Source organism: Mytilinidion resinicola (assembly GCF_010093595.1).
Source record: "Mytilinidion resinicola strain CBS 304.34 unplaced genomic scaffold BDZ99scaffold_32, whole genome shotgun sequence".
NCBI classification, from domain to species: Eukaryota; Fungi; Ascomycota; class Dothideomycetes; order Mytilinidiales; family Mytilinidiaceae; genus Mytilinidion; species Mytilinidion resinicola.
The window spans coordinates 27,868-41,377 of record NW_022985468.1 but is presented as its reverse complement, the minus strand read 5'-3'; the positions used below and the strand labels follow the sequence as shown (position 1 = coordinate 41,377).

The 13,510-nt window shown below is 51.3% G+C and overlaps 6 protein-coding genes across 6 annotated transcripts; 3 read left to right on the top strand and 3 right to left on the bottom strand.

Annotated features, from left to right (window-relative positions):
- Positions 1-7: 7 nt before the first annotated feature.
- Positions 8-1,898, bottom strand: BDZ99DRAFT_551128 (cytochrome P450). The gene is made up of 5 exons (XM_033727012.1): positions 1,469-1,898; positions 1,148-1,410; positions 1,096-1,100; positions 931-1,028; positions 8-876 (listed from the first exon to the last, which is right to left on the bottom strand). Exons 1-5 carry the CDS (start codon positions 1,775-1,777, stop codon positions 13-15), a joined length of 1,539 nt encoding a protein of 512 aa, XP_033569338.1. The 5' UTR covers positions 1,778-1,898; the 3' UTR covers positions 8-12.
- A 323-nt stretch (positions 1,899-2,221) lies between these two features.
- On the top strand, positions 2,222-4,115 carry BDZ99DRAFT_401599 (acetyl-CoA synthetase-like protein; the record flags this gene model as incomplete). Its single annotated transcript, XM_033716238.1, is given in 5 exon segments — positions 2,222-3,163; positions 3,226-3,280; positions 3,337-3,559; positions 3,576-3,716; positions 3,776-4,115. 5 exon segments carry the CDS (start codon positions 2,222-2,224, stop codon positions 4,113-4,115), a joined length of 1,701 nt encoding a protein of 566 aa, XP_033569337.1.
- A 156-nt stretch (positions 4,116-4,271) lies between these two features.
- Positions 4,272-6,711, bottom strand: BDZ99DRAFT_482811 (uncharacterized protein; the record flags this gene model as incomplete). The annotated part of the gene is made up of 5 exons (XM_033722526.1): positions 4,272-4,961; positions 5,019-6,165; positions 6,224-6,367; positions 6,487-6,610; positions 6,669-6,711. The coding sequence occupies 5 exons, from the start codon at positions 6,709-6,711 to the stop codon at positions 4,272-4,274; spliced, it is 2,148 nt and encodes a 715-aa protein (XP_033569336.1).
- A 472-nt stretch (positions 6,712-7,183) lies between these two features.
- On the top strand, positions 7,184-9,719 carry BDZ99DRAFT_503848 (uncharacterized protein; the record flags this gene model as incomplete). The annotated part of the gene is made up of 2 exons (XM_033723995.1): positions 7,184-7,410; positions 7,470-9,719. 2 exons carry the CDS (start codon positions 7,184-7,186, stop codon positions 9,472-9,474), a joined length of 2,232 nt encoding a protein of 743 aa, XP_033569335.1. The 3' UTR covers positions 9,475-9,719.
- A 126-nt stretch (positions 9,720-9,845) lies between these two features.
- On the bottom strand, positions 9,846-10,768 carry BDZ99DRAFT_503847 (short-chain dehydrogenase/reductase SDR; the record flags this gene model as incomplete). Its single annotated transcript, XM_033723994.1, has 3 exons — positions 10,171-10,768; positions 9,931-10,093; positions 9,846-9,875 (listed from the first exon to the last, which is right to left on the bottom strand). The coding sequence occupies exons 1-3, from the start codon at positions 10,737-10,739 to the stop codon at positions 9,846-9,848; spliced, it is 762 nt and encodes a 253-aa protein (XP_033569334.1). The 5' UTR covers positions 10,740-10,768.
- Positions 10,769-11,257: 489 nt separating this feature from the next.
- On the top strand, positions 11,258-13,131 carry BDZ99DRAFT_551119 (steroid monooxygenase; the record flags this gene model as incomplete). Its single annotated transcript, XM_033727011.1, has 3 exons — positions 11,258-11,315; positions 11,397-11,617; positions 11,674-13,131. The coding sequence occupies 3 exons, from the start codon at positions 11,258-11,260 to the stop codon at positions 13,129-13,131; spliced, it is 1,737 nt and encodes a 578-aa protein (XP_033569333.1).
- Between the last annotated feature and the right edge of the window lie 379 nt (positions 13,132-13,510).

Sequence of the window (13,510 nt, the reverse complement as noted above, 5' to 3'; positions counted from 1 at the left end):
AAAGAAGATCTCTTACAAGAACTCCTTCCCATCCCTCACCTTCAGCGTCACATCCAACCCATTCTGCAACACCAACCACCCTGGAAACAGCCTATACCGCCCCGGATCCACCAACGCAATCTCAAACCTCCTAAAAAACTCCGGCACAAACTTCGAAATCTCCAACATCGCAATGTTCTTCCCCAGACACACCCGACTGCCCCCTCCAAACGCAAAGCTCAAACTCTCCAAATACCTCACCCTCTCCACATCCGCATCCAGCCACCGCTCCGGCACAAACTCGTGCGCGTCCTCCCCATACACGGCCTTGTCCCGGTGAACGCTCCACGCGTTGCACCCGACTACCGTGCCTTCGGGCAGGTACTTACCGCACAGCGTGACGCCGCCCGCGGGCACGTCGCGGGGGATCACCTGCCCCAACGCCGGATGCACACGGAGACACTCCTTAACAACCGCCTGGAAGTACGGCATCCTCTGGCTCTCCGCCCACGTGATCGGTTTGCTATACTCGACGTCCTCAGCGCGCGCCTGCAGCGTCCGCTTGAGCTCCGCCATGAACTTCCCGTAGCAGCCCGGGTGGGTCAGGATGCGGAAGATGGCCTCGCGGAGCGCGATGGCTGTCGTGTCCGAGCCCGCGCTGATGTTGGTGTTGGTGTACGTCGCGAGGCGGCGGTCGGTCATCAGGTCCGGGTACTTCTCGCGCGCTTTGATGAAGCGCGAGAGGAAGTCCGGGCGGGTTTGGTCCGGCGAGGCGGCGTGCTCGCGGATCTGGCGCGCGGTGAATTTCATGAGGGGCCCTGTTGGGCGGAATTTGCGCAGGATGTAGCCGAAGCCTTTGATGCGCAGCCATTCGTCGAGGGTGGGTACTTGGCCGACCTGGCGATGTCAGCGGGGTGGCTTTGGGGGAGTGAGGCGAGCTTTGGCACGCACGAAACCGATGTAGTCCATGGCTTTGCCGGTGTGGTACATCATGTTGCCGAGGTCTTTGCCGGATTCTAGGAATCCGAAGCGTTTGCTGAAGGTGAGCTCTGGTAGGTTATGTTAGATATACTGTCAAGCCAACATTCGAAGAGCAAAGCAAGCACGCCGACATACCGCCACTATATCCGTTAGTCAAGGTACGGTTCTCAAGGACGCGGCTACTCACATTATGTCGAAGGCATACATCTGCACCCATTTTGATAGTTCGCATTCTTTCCCAGTCCGCGCAAAACGCTCCTCGACCTCTTTAAAAAATACCAAAGAGGTAGAATCAACTAGAGGCTCAAATTCTACCAGAGTCCCCAACGAATAAGCATGTGCGACCGGTCGGCGAAGAATACTGTGTCGGGCCTCATCTCTAGTAGAAGATACGTTCTCCAGGACGGTGCCATCCTCGGTGGTGACATACTGCGAGATGTATAGGCGACTCTGTGGGATCTAAGTTAGTCGTAGTGTGGTACAAATGTGGAATAAGAAGGAAACTAACTTTGCTAAAGATTGGTTTCCACCCATATATGGTCTTGACTGCCTCCGCATCGGCGACTGCGATAGTATTGGGAGCAATGCGCAGTAATGGCGAATTGTACTTCTCATGCAACTTCCATTCTTGGTGCCCCTTTCTTCGAAGGTAATGGGAAAACATCCATAAATCAGTCAAAGAGGCCAAGAATGGCCCAGGTATGTCAGAAAGCCCATTTTTGTAACGGTTATAGACCAGTCGGGCGAGAAGGATGCCAGCGCATACTGGGACCCAATAAGTTTTTGTAAAGAGGATGGCGTCTAGAAGAATGGTCATCTTGTATCAGAAGACAAACAATGTAAGGTAATCTCAGTGTTTTCCTAAACACAGAATTCAAGAATGCATTGCAGAGGTGTACTCTCCACTAGGCCGAGGTGTGTGTTTGACATGTTCGGTGAGTCAGCAGGACTGGAATACGTATTGCCCGGTAGACTTTGACCGAAAGCACAAATGCCGTAAATGTTGCCGCTTCCATGGAACGTTTCGTGGCTTTGTTGCTGTAATGCATGGAGTTCCAGCATGACTCGATGCGGAGTGCAGATCATCGTGGGGTCTCGGAACACTCGGTCAGCTCTCCAACCACCGAACTTCCGTTATACTAGCTCGCCTTGATTGGGTAATTCGGACCATGCTTCGTGTTGCATCGCAGCTATCGACAGAAATAACTTCAGTCCAATATGTTTTGGAGATTGAAGAAGTTCTGCATAGTATCGATTCTCAATGACCATCCTCCGCTCCAAATCATGGGTCGACATCCCCAACGACACATCAATTTCCGAATTGATGCTCCAGAATGTGTCCAACACACCTCTCAATAAGATCATTTACGAAGACGCGTTGACCGGAAAAACCACGACCTACGGCGCATTCCAGGAACACGTCCAACGAGCTGCCTACTGGCTCCGTCACACCATAGGCTTCAAGCCAGGCCAGACACTTTCAATAAGCTCCCCAAGCTCAACGGAGTATATCGTGGTCGTGCATGCGGTCTGGTGGCTTGGTGGAGTCGCAAGTCTCGTGAACAACTCCCTCCATCAATCAGAAATCGCTCATGCGCTTGATTTGATAAATCCCAATTTCCTCGTGGTACATGACTCAGTATTCGAAAAAGCCTCCGAGAGCCTAAAGCTTTGCGAAAAACACCACGACATCCGCGTCTTGACTCTTGGGAAGCGAAGCGCCCAATGGACCGCGTTTCCTGCGGTATCACTCCCCGCCGCGCACCCGAAAATCGGCAAGCCGTACTCGCTGAAGGGAAAAGATGCCCGCAAACACCTCGCCGGTATTCTTCTTTCAAGCGGCACAACCGGGCGGCCTAAGGCTGTGATGCTATCGCATTACAATCTGGTGGCTGCTATCCATCAACTTCGAGGCGATAATCCGGATAATTGGAGAGGCAGCCAAAGAGAGATCTTCTTTCCGCCACTGTCCCACGTCTACGCACTTTATGTGTGCATTACTGGTTGTTTTTGGCTCGGCGCATACGTCTGTCTGATGCCACGATTTGACCTGGAGCTGTATTGCCGCCTCATGCAAGATCGAAACGCTACTCTAGCAAGACTCGTGCCGCCTATTGCTAAAATGCTGGCGGAAAACCCGGTTGTGCGGAAGTACTCGTACCCATCTTTAGAATACTTCTCTTGCTCCGCGGCGCCGTTGACGGTAAGAATCATCTAAGAACGGGTGTTTAAAAAATTTCAAAGTCGAGGTCTAACCACCATCAGGCAGAGACCGCTGAGAAGCTTTCAAAGGCATTTCCACATGTGGCCCTATGTCAAAGTCAGTCCATCTCTAGCGTCTTGCGTTCTAGCTACTGACAGAAGATTCGTCTACAGCATACGGGTGCACCGAACTCTCCGGTCCCTGTGTCCAGAGTGGCGTTCGCGACAAAACAATGGCTCTCGGAGCAAGTGGAAAATTGATTGCAAATACAGAGATGAGATTTCTGGATCTTGATTGCAAGGATGTGGGCGCAAGTGGGCCCGGCGAGATTACCGTCCGAGGTCCAAACGTTTTTATGTGGGTGCCTATATGCAACCCGTTCTGTGTAAAGAGAAGGTGTTGACTGATATAGGGGCTACAAAGATGACGAATTGACGACGCAAGAATCGATGATTGACGGAGATTGGTTACGGACTGGCGATCTAGGGTATATCGACAAAGACGGGTTCCTTGTCCTTTACGATCGGCTCAAAGATATCATCAAGTACAAAGGGTGAGTCGCTCCTATCTATTGCCCGATGTTGCTCGAAAGGTTGCTGAGACTCCAAGCAGGTTTCAAGTCTCGCCGTTGGAGTTAGAGGATATAGCCCATCGGCACCCACTCGTTGACGAAGTTGCTATATGCGGAGTTTGGAGTGAATCTGAAGCTACCGAGCTACCTCGAGCATATGTTGTACTCAAGAAGGAGGTCGAAAAGTCACCAACGCATCTGTCGCGGCATGCAGAATCGATTTCGAACTTTGTCTCCGAGAAAGTGTCCACGTACAAGCAGCTGCGCGGTATCGTGTTCGTAGATGACTTACCAAAGAACCCGACCGGCAAGATATTGAGGCGAGTGCTTCGAATGGAGAGAGAAAAGTATGAAAATGGGCCGATCCGGGCGAAGCTTTAGTATTGTAGCGGTATTGGGAATGATAGTCGTACTTGGGCGTGCAGCGTTTCCGTGATTATTTTACAACGTGACAGGGATATTATCATCAATCACCCGTGTTAGAAAGAATCTCATGACCACGAAGTCAAGTATTATTTAAATACGATGTTCGTGTGCTTACGTGTCCCAATCGCCGTAGGTATTTGCTAATCCTTGCATGAAGTCCAAGTTCTGACTCAAAGTCTCCTGCGGGAAGTGTCGAAAGTTGGTATGAATGTCAGGTGCCATCGTTTGCGGTACGTCCAAGACTGGACGTGACTCAGGCTGGTCCATCATGAGATCCGGAGTATGCATCGAAAAATTACTCAAGTTGAAGTCCACGACCTGCTGATCCTCATGCTGCGGGAGTTCTTCAATCACTGGACCGCGGTCTTGTCGCTGAATAGACTCATCTACGACACGATCTCCCTCTTGGCTTACGGATTCTGTGCCCAAAGCACCAAATATCTCGTAATCGCTTGAGGAAATGGCAATTTTGAGGGCCTCGAGAGCATGATTTGCAGGTTCTATCGTTCCCGCGAGCTCAACTAACAATTGGTATGCGCTGTGGAAAGATTCCAGAGCTGCAGATCCATCTGTCTGCAACCCGGGATCTTTGAGAAGGTACACGAGATGATATATGCACTCGACCAGCGCAGTGCTGATGAAGTAGCCGCTAGGTCGAATACCGGGACACGCATTAGCGAATGCAGCAATCGCTTCTACACTGTCTCGTGCGAGGACCGCGCAGAGTTTTCTAGCTTCCTGGCCGCTTTCGCCTGACAAAATAGGATTCTGGCGGATCGTCATGCGGAGTAGATTTATTCTCTACCTCGGTCATTAGAAAGTAATACCGAAAATGGAGGAGTTATTTTCATGACTCACGATGAAAATAAACAAGCGCCTTCGTAGTTGAGGCTCTGTTTCGCCGTCTGAGATATACGATTCCAGCAAGTCCGTATCCCAAGTCAGTTCGGAAGACAGTTGACGACGTACAAGGATTACACGAGTGTCTGCGATCTCGACTTCTCGCCAATCCATTCGCTTCGGAGCTGATGCCGCAAAGAATTTATCCCATATTTCACCCCAAAGCTTGGCGTAATTGATTAAAACCTGGAAATAGGGGTGGTGAAGTGTAAAGTGACTGGACTGTCTGCTCGGATCACCACCTGGCTCGTTCCGTAAACGCGGGCTTGCCAAATTTGGCTCAAAGTCTTCAACGGCAACCTCAATATCTCGAATGAGATATGGACTTCCATTGCGTTGCGCAATCCTTCGATCGAAGAAATATATCGTCCACCACAATTTCTTTCGGGCCGAAATCTCACTCTCGGGACAATCTTTCCATGCAGCCTGGTTGTTCAGGCGAGCTTTTATGGCCAGCTGTACTGTGGTGCCAATGGCCTGCAATGCTGGCTGAAGCAGTTCCGTGTGCATCATATAGAGTGCACTGAGGAGGTGATATCGTACTAGATCCAAGGAAACAGTTTTAGACGTGGGGAAATAGTGCATCAGCTTACGACCTCTCACGTAGATTGGCCAACCTGGCCTCACATCTTCTGCTTTGACACGTTGAGGATCCATACAATCACCCATTGCAAGAATGTTGCACAAAAGCGCTGCGATAGGATGCCGTGGGAAGTCTATGTCGACGATCAGATTGTAGTCGGAATACCCCAGGCTTTGTAGCGTCTGAAATATCCGAGCCTCCGTGTCCGTTTGATCCAGATAAGGGAAAAAGGAGTCCATGTCGCGAAAATAAATGTCGAGGAGATGTTTCAATCTTGACGGTCGCGGGAGCTCCAGGGGGAAAGTACGGTCAGGGATTGCCGGTGTAGCGGCTGGCCGGGCTTTGGCAGAACCCGTACTCAGCAGTTCATGCAGTGCGACGAGCTGCGAGGACAGTGATAGACTGCGGTAGTCATTTCCAGTGAGATCAAATGTGTCCGTTTCATCGCGCAGTGGCTGGGTAAGGTCCACAAGATACGGCGTCAGATTTGACGCATTGCTGGCACGCGAGGTGCGTTGCAGACTAGAAAAGCCATTAAGTAAGTATTTCTGACATGCTCGAAGATAATATCGAGACTAACCTTGGGTTAGTCTGCTTGGGGTTGGCCTCTGATACACGGCGAACCTCTTCTTGCAGGAGTGCAAGCCGATCCTCAAGAGATGCGCCGCGAGGGTCAGATTGCGGTCGCCGTCCGCTTCGATCACCGCTTTCGGCAGTAGTGCTTCTGTAGCAGGTTACCAAGCTGGTTGAACTGATGTATCATAGGGAAAGTACTTGGATGAGTTGATGGTACGTTGACGCTTCCGCCTCCCGTCGTGCTCTGGTTTTGGGGGGTAGACGCACACAACGTCTCGAGCACGGCAGTGGAGACAGACATCTTCGCCGGAGCACTGGGAAAAGGCCGTCAGGTCAGATTGTGCTGCGGGGTTGTGGTGGAGGATACCTTGACTTTCCGTCGCTGGCAGTCCTGGCTACAGTGAGCTGCTTAGATAGGAATGCTCAGATGTAGGACCACGGGGGCTTACCACGCGCGAGCGATATACTTATTGCGTCGTCGGCCACTGCCATTGCTGACCTGCTTCTCCGTCCGGTGTGGAGAGGTCGACGGGGAAAGTGACATGGCTAGATACTCTACGCGAACGTTCCAGGCACTTGTGGAAGAGGGTTGTCCGGGTAGTTCCAGCAGCTAGGACAATGAGGGACGGGAGACGTCAAGATGGGATGGCGATGGTGGAGCTGGCGTGGAGCTGGCGAGGAGGGTGGCAGCAGAAACAGTGGCATGGAGCAGCAACACAAGGTCGGCCCGATTGACCCCAGACCGGATCGGCCTCAACCCCACACCGCCATGGCCTATAAACGTGGGGCACACAGGGGGGCGGGAGGGCAAACCTCTCCCGGTTGTGACTGCCAGCCGGCTTCCCCGCATTTCCAGGCTTCGGCCGGATGCCAGCCTCTTCGAAGCTTCTCACATGCTGAAAGTTGGCCCAACATTGCATCCTCCACCGCGTCAACCCACGTCAACCCACCACGACTGTAACTTATGACTCCGTCTCTGGACCACGAAGCTGGGGCATCTGCTCCTCGACGCAAAATCAGCAAACAAAGTTCGCAGCCGCTCCGCAGAGCCTCTGTGGCGTGTGTGACGTGCCGCGACAGAAGGGTGAAGTGTGACGGCGACTCGGGCCCCCGTGGGAGTGCAAAGCCATGTTCGCAATGCAAGCAGGCAAACAGATCATGCACTTTTCGATTCGACGACCGCCGTAAAATGTACGCGGAACCTTCACAGAGCCACAAACCAGTGGACCAACTTGTTGACTGCATCGTAGATCGTCGTCCAAGGCATATGTTCAGCAGCTCCAAGAACGCATCGCGGCATTAGAACGAAGACAGCCCTCATCCATCGAAAGAACTTCAAGCGAGGCCAGTCCGAGTGCTTCCATTCGTACCGCTGAGGAAGATTCTGCGTGGACTTCCATTCCGGACACCTTTGTGGATAGCGACGCGCTGGGGGCGACCGACCAGCAATATGATCAAAACAACCTGTTTCAAATCATTTTGGATCAGCAGTCTATCGCCAGAGACTTTGGCCTGAAGTCGCCCACGCCTATCTCGTCGGCGATTTGTGGAACGATTCTGCCAATGGCGTCAAAAATGGGACTGATGAAAGGGACCTTGAGTTCTGATGAGAACGGCCAGTCGCACTACTTTGGCTATACGTCGAATTTGCAAGTCGTGTCGTTCTTGCCGCACTCACCAACTTCAAGTACGACACTACCGACCTACTCCAAAGATGATGATCTCGAGCATCTAGCCGATTCGGAGGCCATCAGGACACATTTGCTAGAGCTTTACTTCACCTATCACCACCCGGCTGTTCCGATCTTAGACGAGGAAACATTTAGAGGGTGCCATGCAATAGGCGTCAAGTCGCAGTTCTATTCGCTCTTCCTGCTCTACGCAATTCTGCTGAGATCAATACGACTCAGCACCAAGAGTGGCATACGAAGTCTTGCTGCGGTATATCTCCACCGAGCAAAAGCGGAGTTGCTGTCTGAGCTGGAGCAGCCTACTATCTCCACCATTCAAGCACTTTGCATATTTGGCCACTATCTTGGCAGCACTGGCAATGATAGAGCTTGCTGGCTTTATCCAGGAATTGCCTTCCGGCTTGTGCATGATTTCGGTCTTCATCAGGATCCCACTGACCTCATACGGGAAGGCCAGCTTACGGAGAAAGAAAACAAAGTCCGACACGTAACCTTGTGGGGATGTTACACCATAGACAAATTATACAGCTCTTTCCATGGCAGGCCAACCGCGTTGAGATTTCCTGACATCGCTGTCCCTCTCCCCACCTTGGCTACTGTTGGCCCTCAGCATCATCTGCTCTCTGCATGGGTCCAGCTATCCATAATTCTCGATGACATCATTAGCGTCATCAACGGTCCCATAGAGCTTTTGGATCACCCCAGTACATTATCCACTCTGTCCGAGGCGAGCCTGAGGCTTCTACAGTTCCTCAAATCACTGCCCAGTGAGCTAGAATGGAGCCCCAGCACCGAGTTCCCTAGCTCGGGAGTTTGCGCACTACACATACAATTCCTTGCCACGACAATACTCCTACACCGACCTTTTGCTGCCTGTATGCTTGGGTCCGAAGTGTCCAAGAGTGGCCCCAAGCGGCAGTTGGATGGTTATACTCCTCAAGTCTCTCAACACATATGCACTGTAAATGCTATGCGCATAGCCAGAATGTTGCAAGCCTTCCGCCGACACTACGGCATTGAGAAGATGTTCTCGACTGTAGTCTATGTAACTATGACGTCGGCGCTGAGCCTGATTACCGAAATCTCAATGGGAGATAGCCACGAAGATAAAAGCGCAGAAATTGCTTGCGTAAAGATATGTTTCGAAGTCCTTGACGACTTGGCGCCATCGACTCCGGTAGCGGGGCGTAATCATACGATCCTCAGATCGATCATGCAGTACTGCGGGTGTTCAGACCTAGTACCACCTCCTGCGAATGTCGTAGAGGAGGTCTCAAGCAAGCAACTACATCAAAGATCCCGACTGCCACGAGAGAGTTCGATAACATCTAACCAAGTATGTCCTCCAGACATCGAGCACGAGCAGACGAATACCTGGACAGCTTGGTCTGATATTCAACCGGAATTCGACACAGGCTTAGGGTATGCAGATTTCAACCTGCCAGACTTTCTTTTCCAGCCAATGGGGCCCATGGATCTTGGCCGTTATGGATCTGATGCGCTTTTTGGGTTAGAGCAAAGCGCTATATACCCTGATAGTTTTCATACCGTCCAAAGCCATTAGTCTTCGTACAGCCATTTGTCTTCATACACTTCTCTGTCACTATTTAACGTGATGTATTACTCTTTTCAGCATAGCCGGAATATAATCTCTATCATGGGAACAATTGGTTTTCTTCTCACATGCTCGTATTCTACATATCACCTAAAAAGGCCACCCCAGAAGGCAGTGTCTATTCACTAAGAAAGCCACCGAAACATTGTGAAATTGTGCACAGATACCAATGACCTAGTACTGCATATCTCAGCTCAAATATAGAAAGCACCACATCAATCAAGATCTCAGTCATGGAGAACGAATCATCACACAGAAAAATCACGATCAAAACTCCTAACCATCAAAGTAATACTCAAATTGACATACTCTAAAGATATCTACTGGAAGCCTCCGTCTACGTTGATTGTCTGCGGAATACCAGTTAGTAGGTTCACAGGCTGGGAAAGTGAGGGAGCTGCTCACGCTGCCAGTGATGTATCCTGCGGCGTCGCTTAGCAAGAAAAGAATCACTTTAGAGACTTCTTCAGGCTGCGCTATGCGCTTCAACGCTGTCCGGGATAGCAAGCGGTCATTAATCTGCTGTGTGCTGCCTAGGGCTTTCGCAAGAGGGGTATCAATAACCCCACTGGAACGGATTATCAGTAAGACATGCCCACAAAGAATCGGGGAATGAGAGGTCTATTCAGATTGAGTCAAACTTACGGCGCGACTGCATTAACTCGGACACCTCGATTCCCGTACTCTTGCGCCGCACACTTGCTCAGCGAGATGACTCCCCACTTCGCCGTCCCATACGGAGCATTCCACGGAGTGCCTCGTTGGCCTGCAATGCTAGCCGCGTTGACAATGGAGCCGTCGTCTTTGATGTGTCTTAATTCGGCCTTGATGCTGTTCTTAACGCCAGTCAGGTTTACGCTCATCATCCAGTCCCAGTCTTTGTCCTCAATGGTATCGAGAGCGTAGCCTTTGCCGTTGAAGCCCTGCGTCCCAATGACTCCGGCCATATTCGCCGCGCCGTCAATGCCTCCAAACTTATCCGACGTTGCTTTCACTGCAGCCTCGACGGCGGGGTAGTCTGTGACATTGGCTGCGAAGGCCAGGGCCTTTGCTCCGATTCTCTCCACTTCGGCGAGGACATCTTCAGGCTTTTGGAGATCTAGAAGTCCGAGGTTTGCGCCTTGCTTGGCTAGCATGAGCGCCGTGGTTCGACCCTGGCCGGAAGCGGCGCCGGTGATGATGTAGGTTTTGCCTTTGAGATCGCTGTAAGACATGTTTGCGGTGTAGGTTGGAAAAGATGAACTGGGTGATGAAGTTTTAGCAAGGGGCACAATATCAACACATTATAGTATCTCGTCTGGGGAAACAACCCCGCAATGAAGATGAATTGATGACCATGATTCCAGGGATGCTAAAACGGAGCTTAGTCTCGATAGTTTCCACCGAAGCATCAAAGCAGATTCGGAATGGTTTTTTTCGGGAACAGAAAAACGGCGGCTTGCGGGTATGTGCAGTTTCGGTCGGGACTTTATTCGGGGCAGCTGGTGTGGATGTCGATCATGTTCGTTTCGGAATTTGAACTCCGCCCAGCCCACAGCTTTCCCCAGGAAATCACAACACCATCACCCATGCAGGGGAGCTTGCATTGCGGGTCTAGGATGGAGTTCAGGTTTCCTATTAGTCGTGCTTCTGGCCTAGCACATCGACTTCTCCTTAATAGGGCTCCCGTTCGATACTTTCTCTGGAAGCCGTTATCACTCGCGTTCTATTTTACCTCGCAACTACTTTCACCATGACAGCCAACGACAAAACCATCCAGGGCCCGAAGAATGAAGCCCCCGTCGCCAATGGTGTCGTCAAAGGACACCCCGAGGAGCCTGCCTTGAAGCCGATACAGTCCACAGCTGCTTACAAGGACAAGTATCCAAAAGCGTACGAGCTATCCAAGCAGTACTTTGATACCCCTCGAAAGCTCAAGATCATCACTGCTGGGGCTGGATGCAGTGGATTGGATCTTGCTCATGCAGTTGAAACTGGCCGACTGAAGAACATTGACCTCAAGATATACGAGAAGAACGCCGGACTCGGAGGGACATGGTACGAGAATCGCTATCCTGGCTGCGCATGCGATATCCCATCACATAATTACTTGGTATGTCTCTTCATTCGTCGTCCTTGTGTTAAGCAAGAGCTCACACAATTACCTAGTTCACCTGGGCACCAAATCCCAATTGGTCTTCATTCTATGTCAGCGCGCCGGAGATCCTAGAGTATATGGAAGATGTCGCCGATAAATTTCACCTCCGAAGGTACATCACCACTCGACGAAAGGTGATTGGAGCCCGCTGGGTGCAGGAGAAGCAGAAGTGGGAGGTCGTAAGCAGACGCACCGACGGCCGACGAAACGTCGTCTCTGCCCAAGGCGTCACCGCTGGCGAAATAGGAGAGGATATCATCGAAGAATGTGACATTTTCATCAACGCTAGTGGGTTTTTCAATGCCTGGCGTTGGCCAAAGGTTGCGAAACGGGAGGAATACGAGGGCGTTCTCGTCCACAGCGCCGACTACAATCCCGCCGTCAACCTACGCGGAAAGCGGGTCGCTGTCATCGGAAACGGGAGCAGTGGGATCCAGGCCACCGCAGCAGCTCAGAAAGTGGCCTCCCACCTGTCGGTGTTTGTCAGGAATCCGACGTACATCACTTCCAACATGGGTTCACGGTTCATTCCTCCGGGGCAGAAGCAGCTTTACTTCGATGAAGAGCAAAAGAAGAAGTGGATCGAAGACCCACAATCGTATTTACACTACCGGAAAGAAGTCGAGAAAGAACTCAATATCAGATTCCCCATGTTCATCCGGGACACGCCTCAGCAAGCTTTGGCGAAAGACTTTACCATCAAGGATATGAAGGCAAAACTGGCCGCGAAACCTGAGCTTCAGAACCTTCTTGTACCTGATTTCTCGGTTGGTTGCCGTCGGCCAACGCCCGGCACCGGCTACCTCGAGGCGCTCTGCGCTGATAACTGCGAAGTGATCTGGGGTGAGCTTGACAGCTTTACCAAGACTGGAATAAAGTCCGCCGACGGCAAGGAGAGGGACTTTGATGTTATTATTGCCGCAACAGGCTTCGATATGTCATTCATCCCCCGATGGCCCATCATCGGCGCCAACGGGACAGACCTTCAAAAAGAATGGACCAAAAATCCCGCTTGCTACATGTCCACTATCGCAGAAGACATGCCCAATTACTTCGTCTACCTAGGGCCAGGAAGTCCCGTCGGTCACGGCAGTCTTATCACCTCCATCGAACGCATTACCCTCTACGTCAGCGACATCATCAGAAAGCTGCAGAGGGAGAACTACACGTCTTTCAAACTCAAGCCCGGAAAAGCGCTTTCCTACCAAGCCCAGATGCTGACGTGGCTGGACAAGACGGTCTGGGGCGACTCCTGCCAAAGTTCCTTCAAGAACGGCACCGTGGATGGTGCTCTTCACGCTTTCCATCCTGGATCCCGACTGCACTATTTCGAACTACTGAACCGGCACAGGTATGAAGACTTCGAGTGGACGAGTGGATGTCCGGAGCCAGAGCTGGACTTCGCGTGGTTCAATAATGGCTTTTTGGAACATGAGCTGGAGCCAGATGCGGAAGGCGATCCTACGTAAGTGTATTCTGTGATGCTTTCCCCTCGCGTGAACAATTGCTGACGATACTGGGACATAGGTGGTATTTGGACCAGGATGTAGACACTTTAACGAAATTTCTTGCGGATGCGAAGGTGTAGAGCGTAAGGGATGTCGTAGTGTTATGTCAGAAATCAATATAGACTGAAATGCCTCAATGCCTCAATAACGTAATCGGCGTGTATCCTCTACAAACAGTGAACAGTTTTGAAATGTGCAATTCTTTATATGCATACCGTTGACTCCTTCACGATCTTGTGGACTCTTGGTACACTACCTCGTCCAAGGCGTGTGTAAACTTCTACACTAGTTCGGGAATTTCCAAAAGTGAGACAGACACTGGGCCGAGACGTGAGATTTC